At 50.3% G+C, this 15793-nt stretch overlaps 1 protein-coding gene across 2 annotated transcripts; it reads right to left on the reverse strand.

Moving 5' to 3' along the window:
• Positions 1–478: 478 nt before the first annotated feature.
• LOC144945716 (uncharacterized) lies at positions 479–14931 on the reverse strand. 2 transcript variants are annotated; one of them, XM_078874282.1, is made up of 3 exons: positions 14774–14931; positions 9975–10170; positions 479–2239 (listed from the first exon to the last, which is right to left on the reverse strand). In XM_078874282.1, the coding sequence occupies exons 2-3, from the start codon at positions 10162–10164 to the stop codon at positions 1626–1628; spliced, it is 804 nt and encodes a 267-aa protein (XP_078730408.1). In that variant the 5' UTR covers positions 10165–10170; positions 14774–14931; the 3' UTR covers positions 479–1625. The 2 variants fall into 2 exon arrangements, with proteins under 2 accessions (XP_078730408.1, XP_078730409.1); XM_078874283.1 differs by having other exon boundaries at positions 14760–14931.
• Between the last annotated feature and the right edge of the window lie 862 nt (positions 14932–15793).

Genomic DNA, 15793 nt, shown 5'->3' on the forward strand with positions numbered 1-15793 from the left:
ATGAGTTGGTGGGGGCTTAACGTTTAGATGTTTAGGGTTGGGGTTTAGCGTTCAGGGGTTTATGGTTAGAGGTAGGAGGGTTTAGGGTTTAGAGGGTTTGTGGTGTAGGGTTTTGGGATTTGAGTTTTTAGGGCATTCGGGTTCGAGGTGAGAGTTCAGGGATTTCAGGTCAAGGGTTGGCGTTTAGGAGCGAGGGTACATGTGGTTGGGGGCGTTTATGAGTCGGGGTTAGTGTTGAAAGGTTCGGGTCATCGATAGAGTTCATGGGTCGGGGGTTAGAGTTAGTATGGGGGTTATATACTCTTAGGTTTTTTCGGTAAAGTCGCGTAGGTAAAAAAAAGTAAAATAAAAATCACGATGTTTTCGGAGGCAACACAAGCTTCCGTCTTCAGGTGGAACCGTCACAGCACGATTGACGGTTCCACCTGAAGACGGAAGCTTGTGTTGCCTCCGAAAAGGGTCGTGATTTTTATTTTACTTTTATTAATTTAAATGTATTTTATTACCTACGTGACTTTACCGAAAAAACCTAAGAGTATGCATCCTTGCAGTCACGAAAGCTTCAAATCTAGAATTAATAGGGGGTTAGAGTTAGGGAGGGGAGGTGGCTGATGGTTTGTAGTGCAGGGATTCGTATCGGGGCCCAGGGTTATGGACTGGAGGTGTCTGAGGGCAGTTTTCTTTGCTCGATCTGCTGGGGGCAGTTAACTTCGGCCTCTACGGAATGTTGCACGGTGTTGAACATCGTGATCGCAAACGGACATCGCATGCCACTTTCAAAATAACAAACATCGATGACGCTGATGGTGTTGATGGTGCTGATGGTGTTGATGATGATGGTGGTGTTGATGGTGATGCTGGTGATGATGATGGTGTTGATGGTGATGGTGTTGGTGTTGATGATGATGGTATTGACGCTGATGGTGTTGATGGTGATAGTGTTGATGGTGATGGTGTTGATGATGATGGTGTTGATGGTGATAGTGTTGATGGTGATGCTGGTGATGATGATGGTGTTGATGGTGATGCTGGTGATGATGATGGTGTTGATGATGATGGTATTGACGCTGATGGTGTTGATGGTGATAGTGTTGATGGTGATGGTGTTGATGATGATGGTGTTGATGGTGATAGTGTTGATGATGATGGTGTTGATGATGGTGTTGTTGATGGTGTTGATGATGATGGTGTTGATGATGATGGTGTTGATGATGATGGTGTTGATGATGATGGTGTTGATGATGATGGTGTTGATGATGATGGTGTTGATGATGATGGTGTTGATGATGATGGTGTTGATGATGATGGTGTTGATGGTGATGGTGTTGATGGTGTTGATGGTGATGGTGTTGACGCTGATGGTACTGATGGTGGTGCTGATGGTACTGATGGTGATGCTGGTGATGGTGATGCTGGTGATGATGGTGATAGTGTTGATGGTGCTGATGATGATGATTGTGTTGATGATGATGGTGTTGATGGTGATGCTGGTGATGATGATGGTGTTGATGATGGTGTTGATGGTGATGCTGATGGTATTGACGGTGTTGATGATGATGCTGGAGACTGTCATCAAGACGGCGACGATGGCCCAAGACTCGAAAGCGCCGCTCTCCGGCCAACATTCACAACACGACCACCTCCTGCTGCTCCTCCTGTTCCTCCTCCTGCTCACCAGCATCATCATCATCATCGTCGACGACAACATCGTCGTCGTCAACACCATCATCAACCTCGCCATCTCCACCATCATCAACATCGCCGCCGCCCAGACGCCGACCCCGATAGCGCCGCCGCTGCAGCCGCTGCTGCTGCCGCTGCAGCTGCTGCCACTGCTGCTGCTGCTGCCACTGCTGCTGCTGCTCGCGACGGAGGCCGCTGGCGAGAATCTCGCTCCACAGTCGCGCAGCTCCGTCGCAATCGACGCCGCCACCGCCACGCGCCGCCGCTGTCGCTCGAAGGCCACAGCCGGGCCCCAGCAGGGAGCCGAGAGCCCTGCGGCCCGGGTGCTGCCGCTTCTCCGGGTGGATGCGTGGCCCCGCGCGTGGCCCCACGCGAGGCCCCGTCAGGGCCCACAGCTCGGCCTCCCTGCGGCCCGGGTGCTGCCGCTTGCTGCGGGGACTCGGCCGCCAGGGGGACCCCGGCTCATCGTCGTCGGCGGCGGCGGCGGCCCTCCGGCCCGGGTGCTGCCGCTTCGTCGGCGAGGGCCTCGCGTCCCGGGCCTCGGAAGAGGAGGGAGCTGAGAGAGGAGAGAGAGATGAGAGATGAGAGAGATGATAAAGAGAGAGATGAGAGGAGAAAGAGATGAGAGAGATGATAAAGAGAGAGATGAGAGAGAGAGGAGAGAGAAAGATAGGAGTGAGATATTAGTGAGGAGAGAGAGGAGAGAGAGATGATAAGAGAGGAGAGAGATAGATGAAAGAGATGATGGAGAGAGAGAGAGGGGAGAGCGTGGTCAGCTAGAGGGGTTGATTCTCAACGGGTCATCATCATTCACCGTCGTCAGTCTCGCTGCTACCGACGTCACGCATCATCGCAGATTCGCCCCCATCGCTCCGTCTCGTCCACTCAATTCGCATCATCTCCACCCTTAGAACATTGACACCCGACTCGTTGTGCCCTTCTTAATTCTTCCGTAGAGCGCCCTGGTTCATCTTCTTGGTTCTTCGGTAAAGTGACGTAGAATGGAAATAATACAATAATAAAAATAAAACATAATAAAATAATTCTCACGACGTTTCGGCCACAACGCAAGCAGCCGTCCTCAGGTGAAGAACAGGTCTGTCAGAAAGACAGCGTCTGACAGACCTGTTCTTCACCTGAGGACGGCTGCTTGCGTTGTGGCCGAAACGTCGTGAGAATTATTTTATTATGTTTTATTTTTATTATTTTATTACTTCCCTTCTACGTGACTTTACCGAAAGAACCAATAATATGAATCACTGCAGTCACGTAAGCTTTAAATCGAAAAGCGCCTTGGTTGTTAAGTCGCTACGTAAATTCCGTTAAGGTGAGTTAAGTTGAGACCCTTTTATCAGAAGCGACCTGGTTATCAAACATGAGAGCTCGGCGAAGTGGCTTATCATCATCATAATCATCACGTGGACATTTATAGCAGCCAAATACTCTAAACGCGTGACGTTGATTCTCAACGTGGAGGGAAAACCCGGACGACCTGGAGAAAAATCCACGCGGCCATCACAGAGAGAGACACGCAAACTCCAAATGGACAGCAGTCGTCAGGATCGAACCCACGACCTCCTGTATACCAGACGAGGTAGTTAACATCTCCTAGCCACCGAGATGATGACGATGAGAGAGAGACGCTCAAACTCCAAATACACAGCAGGCGTCAGGTCAGGATCGAACCCACGACCTCCTGTATACCGGGCCAGGTAGTTAGCATCTCCTAGCCACCGTGGTGATGATGATGATGAGAGAGAGACGCTCAAACTCCAAATACACAGCAGGCGTCAAGGCCAGGATCGAACCCACGACCTCCTGTATACCAGACGAGGTAGTTAACATCTCCTAGCCATCGTGATGATGAGAGACACGCAAACTCCAAATATACAGCAGGCGTCAGCGTCAGGATCGAACCCACGACCTCCTGTATACCAGGCCAGGTAGTTAACATCTCCTAGCCACCGTGATGATGATGAGAGAGAGACGCTCAAACTCCAAATACACAGCAGGCGTCAGGGTCAGGATCTAACCCACGACCTCCCGTATACCGGGCGAGGTAGTTAACATCTCCTAGCCACCGTATTCACCCAGAATGATCTCTGTGAGAGTTGTTGTGATAGCGGCCCCCAGTTACAGACGGACTTGCCAGAGCTCATGCTTACACACACACAAACTCATGCGGTAACACGCCTACAGCTCTCTCGTTAGTCCACTGCTGGATGAGTGCCTCCCCTCACCACGGGGGGGGGGGGTGTATTTGACCATACTTCACCACGCTGGTCAGTGCGGGTTGGTTGAATGTGGACACAGCAGAGATGGGCCTACACACATTGATCTCCACCATCAACACCACCACCATCAGCACCACCCCCATCACCTCTAATATGATCATCATCAACCCCACCATCATCAACTCCACCATCATCAACTATCACCACTCCCATCGCCTACATACTAATTCACACCATCACCTCCATTATGATCATCATCATCAACCCCACCATCATCACCTCCACCATCACCACATTAACAACAACAACCGTCATTCGCCACTAAGTGGCGGTGACATCACCACGGCGCTTGTGCCAGGCTACGTGCACGTTGAGGCTATGTGAAGTGTCGAACGCCCGCTGGCAGGAGGTCACGGGGCAGACCCAGGTGCCACGGGTCGACTGACTTAGATGACTGGCCAATGCCCCATCTGTGCCCCCTACTGTGCCAACTTGCGGTGGTTTAGCCGCCCGGCGCTCCGCTCGTTGTTGTGAGCGTCGCTCCTCTGCCCTCCGTCGTTGCTGGAAGGCGACTGCCTCCCACTGCCCAGTAGCAGCAGCGTCGTTCAGGAGCCTCCTCCACACAATCATCATCATCACGATCACCACCATTAACTCCGTCATCAACACCACCACCACCATTACCCACAATCACCTCCAGCATCATACCATCACTCCTGTCATCACCCCCCACCAGCTGACAACATGGGGACATCCCCCGTCCCCCACCACCCCCCCACCACTCCCTTATACACAGCCGTGGACATTCAGCAGTGGATAGAGAATGGATGCCAGGGTGGCGTTACTTTCAAAATGCAGGTGAGTTCTGAACACGCGAGATCGACCTTCAGGTCTCAGCGACAGTCGAAGCAAGCTGGGCAAGCCCGTCAATAAACTGAGCCTCGGTGTTATTATCTCGAAGCAAGCTGGGCAAGCCCGTCTATAAACTGAGCCTCGGTGTTATTATCTCGAAGCAAGCTGGGCAAGCCCGTCTATAAACTGAGCCTCGGTGTTATTATCTCGAAGCGAGCTGGCAAGCCCGTCTATAAACTGAGCCTCGGTGTTATTATCTCGAAGCAAGCTGGGCAAGCCCGTCTACAAAATGAGCCTCGGTGTTTTTATCTCAAAGCAAGCTGGGCAAGCCCGTCTATAAACTGAGCCTCTCTGTCATCATCTCGAAGCAAGCTGGGCAAGCCCGTCAATAAACTGAGCCTCGGTGTTATTATCTCGAAGCAAGCTGGGCAAGCCCGTCTATAAACTGAGCCTCGGTGTTATTATCCCGAAGCAAGCTGGGCAAGCCCGTCTATAAACTGAGCCTCAATGTTATTATCTCGAAGCAAGCTGGGCAAGCCCGTCTATAAACTGAGTCTCGGTTTTATTATCTCGAAGCAAGTTGGGCAAGCCCGTCTATAAACTGAGCCTCGGCGTTATTATCTCGAAGCAAGCTGGCCAGCCCGTCTATAAACTGAGCCTCGGTGTTTTTATCTCGAAGCAAGCTGGGCAAGCCCGTCTATAAACTGAGCCTCGGTGTGTTTTATCTCGAAGCAAGCTGGGCAAGCCCGTCTATAAACTGAGCCTCGGTGTTATTATCTCGAAGCAAGCTGGGCAAGCCCGTCTATAAACTGAGCCACGGTGTTATTATCTCGAAGCAAGCTGGGCAAGCCCGTCTATAAACTGAGCCTCGGTGTTATTATCTCGAAGCAAGCTGGGCAAGCCCGTCTATAAACTGAGCCTCGGTGTTATTATCTCGAAGCAAGCTGGGCAAGCCCGTCTATAAACTGAGCCTCGGTGTTATTATCTCGAAGCAAGCTGGGCAAGCCCGTCTATAAACTGAGCCTCGATGTTATTATCTCGAAGCAAGCTGGCAAGCCCGTCTATAAACTGAGCCTCGATGTTATTATCTCGAAGCAAGCTGGGCAAGCCCGTCTATAAACTGAGCCTCAATGTTATTATCTCGAAGCAAGCTGGCAAGCCCGTCTATAAACTGAGCCTCGGTGTTATTATCTAAAAGCAAGCTGGGCAAGCCCGTCTATAAACTGAGCCTCGGTGTTATTATCTCGAAGCAAGCTGGCAAGCCCGTCTATAAGCTGAGCCTCGGTGTTATTATTTCGAAGCAAGCTGGGCAAGCCCGTCTATAAACTCAGCCTCGGTGTTATTATCTCGAAGCAAGCTGGGCTAGCCCATCTATAAACTGAGTCTCGGTGTTATTATCTCGAAGCAAGCTGGGCAAGCCCGTCTATAAACTGAGCCTCTGTGTTATTATCTCGAAGCAAGCTGGCAAGCCCGTCTATAAACTGAGCCTCGGTGTTATTATCTCGAAGCAAGCTGGACAAGCCCGTCTATAAACTCAGCCTCGGTGTCATTATCTCGAAGCAAGCTGGGCAAGCCCGTCTATAAACTGAGTCTCGGTGTTATTATCTCGAAGCAAGCTGGCAAACCCGTCTATAAACTGAGCCTCGGTGTTATTATCTCGAAGCAAGCTGGGCAAGTCTGTCTATAAACTGAGCCTCGGTGTTATTATCTCGAAGCAAGCTGGGCAAGCCCGTCTATAAACTGAGCCTCGGTGTTATTATCTAGAAGCAAGCTGGGCAAGCGCGTCTATAAACTGAGCCTCGGTGTTATTATCTCGAAGCAAGCTGGGCAAGCCCGTCTATAAACTGAGTCTCGGTGTTATTATCTCGAAGCAAGCTGGGCAAGCCCGTCTATAGACTGAGCCTCGGTGTTATTATCTCGAAGCAAGCTGGGCAAGCCCGTCTATAAACTGAGTCTCGGTGTTATTATCTAGAAGCAAGCTGGGCAAGTCCGTCTATAAACGGAGTCTCGGTGTTATTATCTTGAAGCAAGCTGGGCAAGCCCGTCTATAAACTGAGCCTCGGTGTTTTCATCTCAAAGCAAGCTGGGCAAGCCCGTCTTTAAACTGAGCCTCGGTGTTATTATCTCGAAGCAATCTGGGCAAGCCCGTCTATAAACTGAGTCTCGGTGTTATTATCTCAAAGCAAGCTGGCCAGCCCGTCTATAAACTTAGCCTCGGTGTTATTACCTCGAAGCAATCTGGGCAAGCCCGTCTATAAACTGAGTCTCGGTGTTATTATCTCGAAGCAAGCTGGGCAAGCCCGTCTATAAACTGAGCCTCGGTGTTTTCATCTCAAAGCAAGCTGGGCAAGCCCGTCTTTAAACTGAGCCTCGGTGTTATTATCTCGAAGCAAGCGGGGCAAGCCAGTCTATAAACTGAGCTTCCGGCACTTGTTGGTACAATTGGTAGTTCACCAGCATTGGCTGGAGCGGGGCTGCTGATGAGACACTGGGTGTCGAAGCAAGTCCTTGCCAATATAAACATCTGGTAGTCCACCAGCGTTCATTCAGCCCGGACTCTGCTGCTGCCGAGAAATTGACTGGATGTGGAAACCGGTCCAGAGTTTGTTTTTCTTGTCTTGAATGAATGCTGCTGACATTAACCACTCCCAGAAGGAAAGCCGGAAGGTGTTCGGTAAATTAATCTAGATTTGAAGCTTTCGTGACTGCAGGGATCCATACTCTTTGTTTTTTTCGGTAAAGTCACAAGCCTCCGTCTTTAGGTGGAACCGTCACAGCAAAATTACTGTTTCAAGTAATTTAGTATTCTTGGTTCTTTCGGTAAAGACACGTAGATGGGAAATAATAAAATAATACAAATCAATAAAATTCTCACGACGTTTTTTTTTCTGTGGATTTCACACCTGATGATGATTGCTTGTGTTGCAGTCGAAACGTCGTGAGAATTTTATTGATTTATATTATTTTATTATTTCCCTTCTACGTGACTTTACCGAAATAACCAATAATATGAATCCCTGCAGTCACGAGAGCTTTAAATCAAAAAGTAATTTTGCATCAAGTAATTTTGCTGTGACGGTTCCACCTGAAGACGGAGGCTTGTGTTGCCTCCGAAACGTCGTGATTTAATTTAGTTTTTCTTTTTTTAACCTACGTGACTTTACCGAAAAAACCAAAGGGTATCTTTCGGTAAAGTTACGTAGGTATAAGATAAATGAATAGCTCACGACGTTTCGATCACAACAGCAAGCGGTCGCGATCGAAACGTCGTGATCTATTTTTTTTTCTACCTACGTGACTTTACCGAAATAACTAAAGAGCATGTAAGGGATATTTATATATTTTTTTACGCGGAGAGACCGATACGTGGATACATTATTTATTGTGGAAGACAACTGTCGGAAGCGAATACCGTATTCTCCCTCTTGAGTATAAGACGCGCTGGGGTTTTTTTTACAAAAATTACCGCAAAAAAGTGTTGGGTGCGTCTTACTTTCCAGAGCGTCGTATAATTCAGAGAATACGGTAACGGTGTCATCAGCCAATCGGATCTCTCTCTCTCACTCAAAAGAAATGCATTGTCACGTGTTAACTGGTTATAAAAAAAATACAAAGATCCCCCGTATAGCCTGTAATAGACTGTTGGGGCAAGTGCCGTTAGCGAGTGGCACCTATAAAGGCTGGAACGGCAACCGCAGGGGGTGGGTGGCCAACACCACCCCCGGCCGCCTTTGTCTCCCCAGTGACGATGTTCACCCACCGCACCGGCTACTCATTTGAGGCTGAGTCGACCTAGGTAAGCCCCAGGGACCGGGTTCAGATAATCATCACCGATGTTGGCCGTGAGCGGGAATCGAACTTGGGTCGCCGGGTTCATAGCGCAGCGTAGCGCTAACCGCTGCACCACCGCTCCTCCACCCACCCACCCGCTCGCCACCGCTCATCACTCCTCAGGGGCCCGGTTCAGAAAATCGTCACCGATGTCGGCCGTGAGAGCGGCGGGGGGAGGGGGGATCGAACCCGGGTGGCCGGCTCTGTGGCTCAGCCAGGATTCAACTCCCCCCTCTCATTTCGATTTAAAGCTTTCGTGACTGCAGGGATTCATCTTCTTGGTTCTTTCGGTCAAGTCACGTAGAAGGGAAATAATTAAATAAAATAAATTAAACATAATTAAATACAATTCTCACGACGTTTCGGCCACAACGCAAGCAGCCGTCTTCAGGTGAAGAACAGGTCTGTCTGAAAGACAGCGTCTGAACCTGTTCTTCACCCGAGGACGGCTGCTTGCGTTGTGGCCGAAACGTCGTGAGAATTGTATTTTATTATGTTTTATTTTTATTACACTGGTCAACACACTTTTTCTGGCATAAGGTATTCCAACGGGTTTAAAGTAATTTTGGGGTGCTGATTCCAAATCTGGCATCAGTTTTTGTCTATCACATCAGGTTTTTGAGATATCAAATATTGCATTTTCAATAAAAACTGCAGAAGAAAAATATTAAATAAATGTGGATATCTACATAAAATTATATTATAAACACACTATCCTAAAAATACAGCACCATATTTTAACACTAAAGCAGTCACTGACTCGCAACAACTTGCAATCATAAGTGACAGAGTTAATTTCGGGTAAAATCAATGAAAATGGGGTATGCCGATAGCATAAAATGAGATGTGATAGAGCAAATCTGAGATCAGATCAGATTTGCAATCAGCACCCTGAAATTAGTCTAAAACAGCTGCAAAAGTCCAGGCCAGAATTTTTTTGTTGACCAGTGTTATTTTATTATTTCCCTTCTACGTGACTTTACCGAAAGAACCAAGAAGATCAATCCCTGCAGTCACGAAAGCTTTTAATCGAAATTCATCTGCTTCAGTTCATTCTTCAATAATATCCAGGAAGAAGATAGGACCTTTGAAAGAAATGGAGCAGTTACTGGTAACGTGGATGGAGGATCAGATACAAAAGCCTATGCCGCTCAACCTCCTGACGATCCAAGAAAAGGCGCGTACGCTTTTTGATGACCTGAAGAAACGCCACGATGACACTACCTACAACCAAGAATTTATAGCAAGTCGTGGCTGGTTTCAGCGTTTCAAAAACCGCCATAATGTTCATAGCATAAAGATTCGCGGTGAAGCAGCAAGCGCTGATGCTCAAGGGGCCGAGAGATGAATCTCCCCTCTCACTTCAACGCGTACCGAGGAGGGCTCCGCTGGGAGCACCGCTGCTAGCGGCTCGGAGCAGGGAGCGCAGTACGAGGCCAAGCTCCGAGGGGCCGTCGTAGCGCCCCGCGGGGCCCGGCTGGGAACGATCAGCGGCTCCCGGCAGCTGCAGTAACCCCCACGTGGGAGCGGCGATCAGCAGCAGCCACAGCGCGCACGCGGTCATGGCGAGCTGACGGGCGTGGAGGGGAGAGAGACAGAGACACGGGGAGAGAGACAGAGACATGGGACAGTCAGGGATGAGTGAGTGAGTGATTTTGAGGGCAGTGGCTAGGATATCTTCTTGGATCTTTCGGTAAAGTCGCGTAGAAGGAAAGCCGCTGTCTTTCCGACAGACCTGTTCTTCACCTGAGGACGGCTGCTTGCGTTGTTGCCGAAACGTCGTGAGAATTGTATTTTATTATGTTTTATTTTTATTATTTTATTATTTCCCTTCTACGTGACTTTACCGAAAGAACCAAGAAGATGAATCCCTGCAGTCACGAAAGCTTTAAATCGAAATGGCTAGGAGATGTTCACGACCTCGCCTGGTGTGCAGGAGGTCGTGGGTTCGATCCCGACCCTGACGCCTGCTGCTGTATATTTGGAGTTTGCGTGTCTCTCTCTCATCATCATCACGGTGGCGAGGAGATGTTAACTACCTCCCCTGGTATACAGGAGGTCGTGGGTTCGATCTCGACCCTGACACCTGCTGCTGTATATTTGGAGTTTGCGTGTCTCTGTCTCCCTGTGATGGTCGCGTGGATTTTTCTCCGGGTCCTCCGGATCTCGAGTATTTGGCTGCTGTAAATCCCCACGTGATGATGAGCCGCTCCGCTGAGCTATCATTTGTGATCTGATGAAGAACAACATCGCTCAGTGGGGGCCTTACCTAGTAAAATAAAAAAAACAAATAGTTGACTTAAAGCAACTGGCGCTACGAACTCGGCGACCCGTGTTCGATTCCCGACATCGATTACGAATAGTGTATATCTCTTCTTGGTTCTTTCGGTAAAGTCACGTAGAAGGGAAATAATAAAATAATAAAAATAAAACATAATAAAATGAAAAAAATTCTCACGACGTTTCGGCCACAACGGAAGCAGCCGACACGTCGTGAGAATTATTTTATTTTTATTATTTTATTATTTCCCTTCCACGTGACTTTACCGAAAGAACCAAGAAGATGAATCCCTGCAGTCAAGAAAGCTTTAAATCGAAGTGTATATCTCGTCACTGGGCCCTCCGTTGGGTCGACTGAGCCTCGAATAAAGTACTCGGTGGAGAGACAAAGGCGGCCGGGCGTGATGCTGCCCATCCACACACTGCGGTGCAGCGTTCTGGCCTCAATCGGTCCTTCTCGCGAACAGCAATTGCCCCAACAGTCTGGCCGAAGGCTACACGGTGGAATATTTATCTTTGGTCGAGTTAAATTTCGATTTAAAGCTTTCGTGACTGCAGGGATTCATCTTCTTGGTTCTTTCGGTAAAGTCACGTAGAAGGGAAGTAATAAAATAATAAAAATAAAACATAATAAAATAATTCTCACGACGTTTCGGCCACAACGCAAGCAGCCGTCCTCAGGTGAAGAACAGGTCTGTCAGACGCTGTCTTTCTGACAGACCTGTTCTTCACCTGAGGACGGCTGCTTGCGTTGTGGCCGAAACGTCGTGAGAATTATTTTATTATGTTTTATTTTTTTTATTTTATTATTTCCATTCTACGTGACTTTTCCGAAAGAACCGAAAAGATTTGGTAGAGTTGCCAACTTGACTACAGCCGCCTAACTGCGAAAGTTTGGCGAGACCCTCTTGTAAAAACATAGAAAGTAATGAGATTCGATGAGGATTCTGGATAACAGACGGGGAATGTAAAATACATACTTAGATGCATGTATAATACTGGAATTAAGTTAAACGCAAAACCGACGCCAGTTCGCGGTACAAATAAATTCATGCCGCCCTTGAAGACCACACCGACGCCAACTCACAAACGACCCGGTTAAACCCGTATAGGTGGCAACCCCCGGTGTGAGTGGTGGTGAGGTGTGGGTTGTGGTAAGTGGTGGGTGGTGGTGAGGGGTGAGTGGTGGTGAGGTGGTTAGGGGTGAGTGGTGGTGAGGGGTGAGTGGTGGTGAGGTGGTGAGGGGTGAGTGGTGGTGAGGGGTGGGTGGTGGTAAGGTGTGAGTGGTGGTGAGGTGTGAGTGGTGGTGAGGTGTGAGTGGTGGTGAGGTGTGGGTGGTGGTGAGGTGTGAGTGGTGGTGAGGTGTGGGTGGTGGTGAGGGGTGAGTGGTGGTGAGGTGTGAGTGGTGGTGAGGTGTGAGTGGTGGTGAGGTGTGAGTGGTGGTGAGGTGTGGGTGGTGAGGGGTGAGTGGTGGTGAGGGGTGAGTGGTGGTGAGGTGTGGGTGGTGGTGAGGTGTTGGTGGTGGTGAGGGGTGGGTGGTGGGGAGGTGTGAGTGGTGGTGAGGGGTGAGGGGTGGTGAGGTGTGAGTGGTGGTGAGGTGTGGGTGGTGAGGGGTGAGTGGTGGTGAGGGGTGAGTGGTGGGGAGGGGTGAGTGGTGGTGAGGGGTGAGTGGTGGTGAAGTGTGGGTGGTGGTGAGGTGTGGGTGGTGGTGAGGGGTGAGTGGTGGTGAGATGTGAGTGGTGGTGAGGTGTGGGTGGTGAGGTGTGAGTGGTGGTGAGGTGTGAGTGGTGGGGAGGGGTGAGTGGTGGTGAGGGGTGGGTGGTGGTGAGGTATGAGGTGTGGGTGGTGGTGAGGTGTGAGTGGTGGTGAGGTGTGAGTGGTGGTGAGGTGTGAGTGGTGGGGAGGGGTGGGTGGTGGTGAGGTGTGAGTGGTGGTGAGGTATGAGGTGTGGGTGGTGGTGAGGAGTGAGTGGTGGTGGTGAGGTGTGGATGGTGGTGAGGTGTGGGTGGTGGGTGGTGGTGAGGTGTGAGTGGTGGTGAGGAGTGAGTGGTGGTGGTGAGGGGTGGGTGGTGGTGAGGTGTGGGTGGTGGGTGGTGGTGAGGTGTGAGTGGTGGTGAGGTGTGAGTGGGGGTGAGGGGTGAGTGGTGGTGAGGTGTGGGTGGTGGGTGGTGGTGAGGTGTGAGTGGGGATGAGGTGTGGGTGGTGGTGAGGTGTGGGTGGTGGGTGTTGGTGAGGTGTGAGTGGTGGTGAGGTGTGGGTGGTTAGTTGTGGTGGGTGGTGGTGAGTGGTGATGAGGTGTGCGTGGTGGTGAGGTGTGAGTGGGTGGTGGTGGTGAGGTGTGGGTGGTGGTGAGTCGGGTGAGGAGTGAGCCGAGGCCGGACATCGCGCTAACCACTGCGCCACCGCTCCTCACGCGCACACTGACACACAAGACAAAGATTCCCCCTATAGCCTTAACAAACTTTTGCGGCAAAGTGCTGTTAGTGAGGGGGTGGGTGGCCAGCACCACGCCCGGCCGCCTTTGTCTCCCCAGCGGCGATGTTTACACACCGCACCAGGTACTCTGTGGGGAGTCGTAGAGTACCGGCGATCCGGGTTCGATTCCCGCTCGCGGCCAACACCAGCGACGATTATCGGAACCGTTCCTGGGCCTCCCTAGGTAGACTCAGCCTCAAATGAGTACTTGGTGCGGTGTGTAAACATCGCCACTGGGGAGACAAAGGCGGTCGGGCGTGGTGTTGACCACCCACCCCCTCGTGTGCCGTGCCGGCCTTCATAGGTGCTCGCTAACAGCACTTGCCCCAACAGGTTGTTACAGGCTATACGGGGAATCTTTGTCTATGTGGGTGTATCTACCTTCGTAACTCTGTGAATGTGTGTGATTCTCTTTGTATCTGTGTGTACCTGTGTGTACCTGTGTGTATCTGTGTGTATCTGCGTGTGTATCTGTGTGTGTATCTGTGTGTGTATCCGTGTGTGTATCTGCGTATCTCTGTGTGTATCTGTGTGTGTGTGTACCTGTGTGTGTATCTCTGTATCTGTGTGCATCTGTGTGTATCTGTGTGTGTATCTGTGTGTATCTGTGTGTGTCTCTGTATCTGTGTGTACCTGTGTATCTGTGTGTGTGTATATGTGTGTCTGTGTGTATCTGTGTGTGTATATGTGTGTATCTGTGTGTGTATCTGTGTGTATCTCTGTATATGTGTGTATCTGTGTGTGTATCTGTGTGTGTGTATCTGTGTGTGTATCTGTATCTGTGTGTGTGTGTGTATCTGTGTGTCTGTGTGTATCTGCGTGTGTATCTGTGTGTGTATCTGTGTGTACCTGTGTTTCTGTGTGTGTGTATCTCTGTGTGTGTCTGTGTGTATCTGCGTGTGTATCTGTGTGTGTATCTGTGTATCTGTGTGTGTATCTGTGTGTGTGTATCTGTGTGTGTATCTGTCAGAGGTGGGACAAAGTCATTGTTATGCAAGTCCAAGTCGAGTCGCAAGTCATCAAATTCATGACTCGAGTCTGACTCGAGTCCAAGTCACATGACTCGAGTCCACACCTCTGGACTATCTGTGTGTGTCTCTGTATCTGTGTGTGTATCTGTGTGTGTGTGTATCTGTGTGTGTATCTGTGTGTGTATCTGTGTATCTGTGTGTGTATCTGTGTGTGTCTCTGTATCTGTGTGTGTATCTGTGTGTGTGTATCTGCGTGTGTATCTGTGTGTGTATCTGTGTATCTGTGTGTGTATCTGTGTGTGTGTATCTGTGTGTGTATCTGTGTGTGTCTCTGTATCTGTGTGTGTGTGTATCTGTGTATCGGCGTGTATCTGCGTGTGTATCTGTGTGTATCTGTGTGTATCTGTGTATCTGCGTGTGTATGGAGACGCACCTGTTGATACGCACCTGCAATAAGAGGCGATACCACGACTCTCAGCTGTCTACTCCACCGCCTCAACCACTCCGCCACTGCCTCCTCTACCACCACCACCACGTACCCCTCTCCCTGGCTCTAACTTATGCTGCCGTTGCGATCTGGTCTCCTCCTCCTCGTCCTCCTCCTCCTCTTCTCTCTCCGCGTGCTCTGAGCTCGGACCACATTTATAGGATTTCCAGAAGGAGAGGGAGGAGGGGGCTGAGTGGAAGTGGGGGGGTGTGGGTGGAGGTGTGGGTGTGGGTGGCTGCGTGCGTGCGTCTGTGTGGGTGGGTGGATAAGTGTATCTGTGTGTGTGTCACTGTGTGTGCGAGTTTGTGTGTGTGTGTCACTGTGTGTGCGAGTTTGTGTGTGTGTGTGTGTCACTGTGTGTGTGGGTCTGTGAGTGTGTGTGTCTCACTGAGTGTGTCACTATGTGTGTGTTACTGTGTGTGCGAGTCTGTGTGTGTGTCACACTGTGTGTGTGTCACACTGTGTGTGTGTGTGTGTCTCTGTGGGGAGCGGTGGTGTAGCGGTTAGTGCGCTGCGCTATGAACCAGGTTACCCGGGTTCGATTCCCGCTCACGGCCAACACCCAGTGACGATTATCTAAACCGGTCCTGGGCCTCCCCTAGGTCGACTCAGCCTCAAATGAGTACCTGGTGCGATGTGAAAACATCGCCGCTAGGGAGACAAAGGCGGCCGGGCGTGGTGTTGGCCACCCACCCCCTCGTGTGCCGTGCCGGCCTTTATAGGTGCTCGCTAACAGCACTTGCCCCTACAGTCTGTTAAGGCTATACGGGGGATCTTTTGTGTGTCTCTGTAAGTGTGGGGAGCGGTGGTGCAGCGATTTGCGCTACGCTGTGCTACGAACTTGGCGACCCAGGTTCGATTCCCGCTCACGGCCAACACCGGTGATGATTATCTGAACCGGTTCTGGGCCTCCGCTAGGTCGATTCAGCCTCAAATGAGTGCCTGATGCGGTGCCTAAAAACTTCGCCACTGGGGAGACA

Source organism: Lampetra fluviatilis, chromosome 38 (assembly GCF_964198595.1).
Source record: "Lampetra fluviatilis chromosome 38, kcLamFluv1.1, whole genome shotgun sequence".
Lineage (NCBI taxonomy): Eukaryota > Metazoa > Chordata > Hyperoartia > Petromyzontiformes > Petromyzontidae > Lampetra > Lampetra fluviatilis.

What these genes read in the sequence shown, in the direction of transcription:
- LOC144945716 (XM_078874282.1), bottom strand. Translation starts at nt 10,164, where the DNA reads ATGACCGCGTGCGCGCTGTGGCTGCTGCTGATCGCCGCTCCCACGTGG. An exon ending in TCCCAGCGGAGCCCTCCTCG is followed by an intron (nt 2,240 to 9,974) that starts GTACGCGTTGAA and finishes CTCCTCTCTCAG; the next exon opens with CTCCCTCCTCTTCCGAGGCC.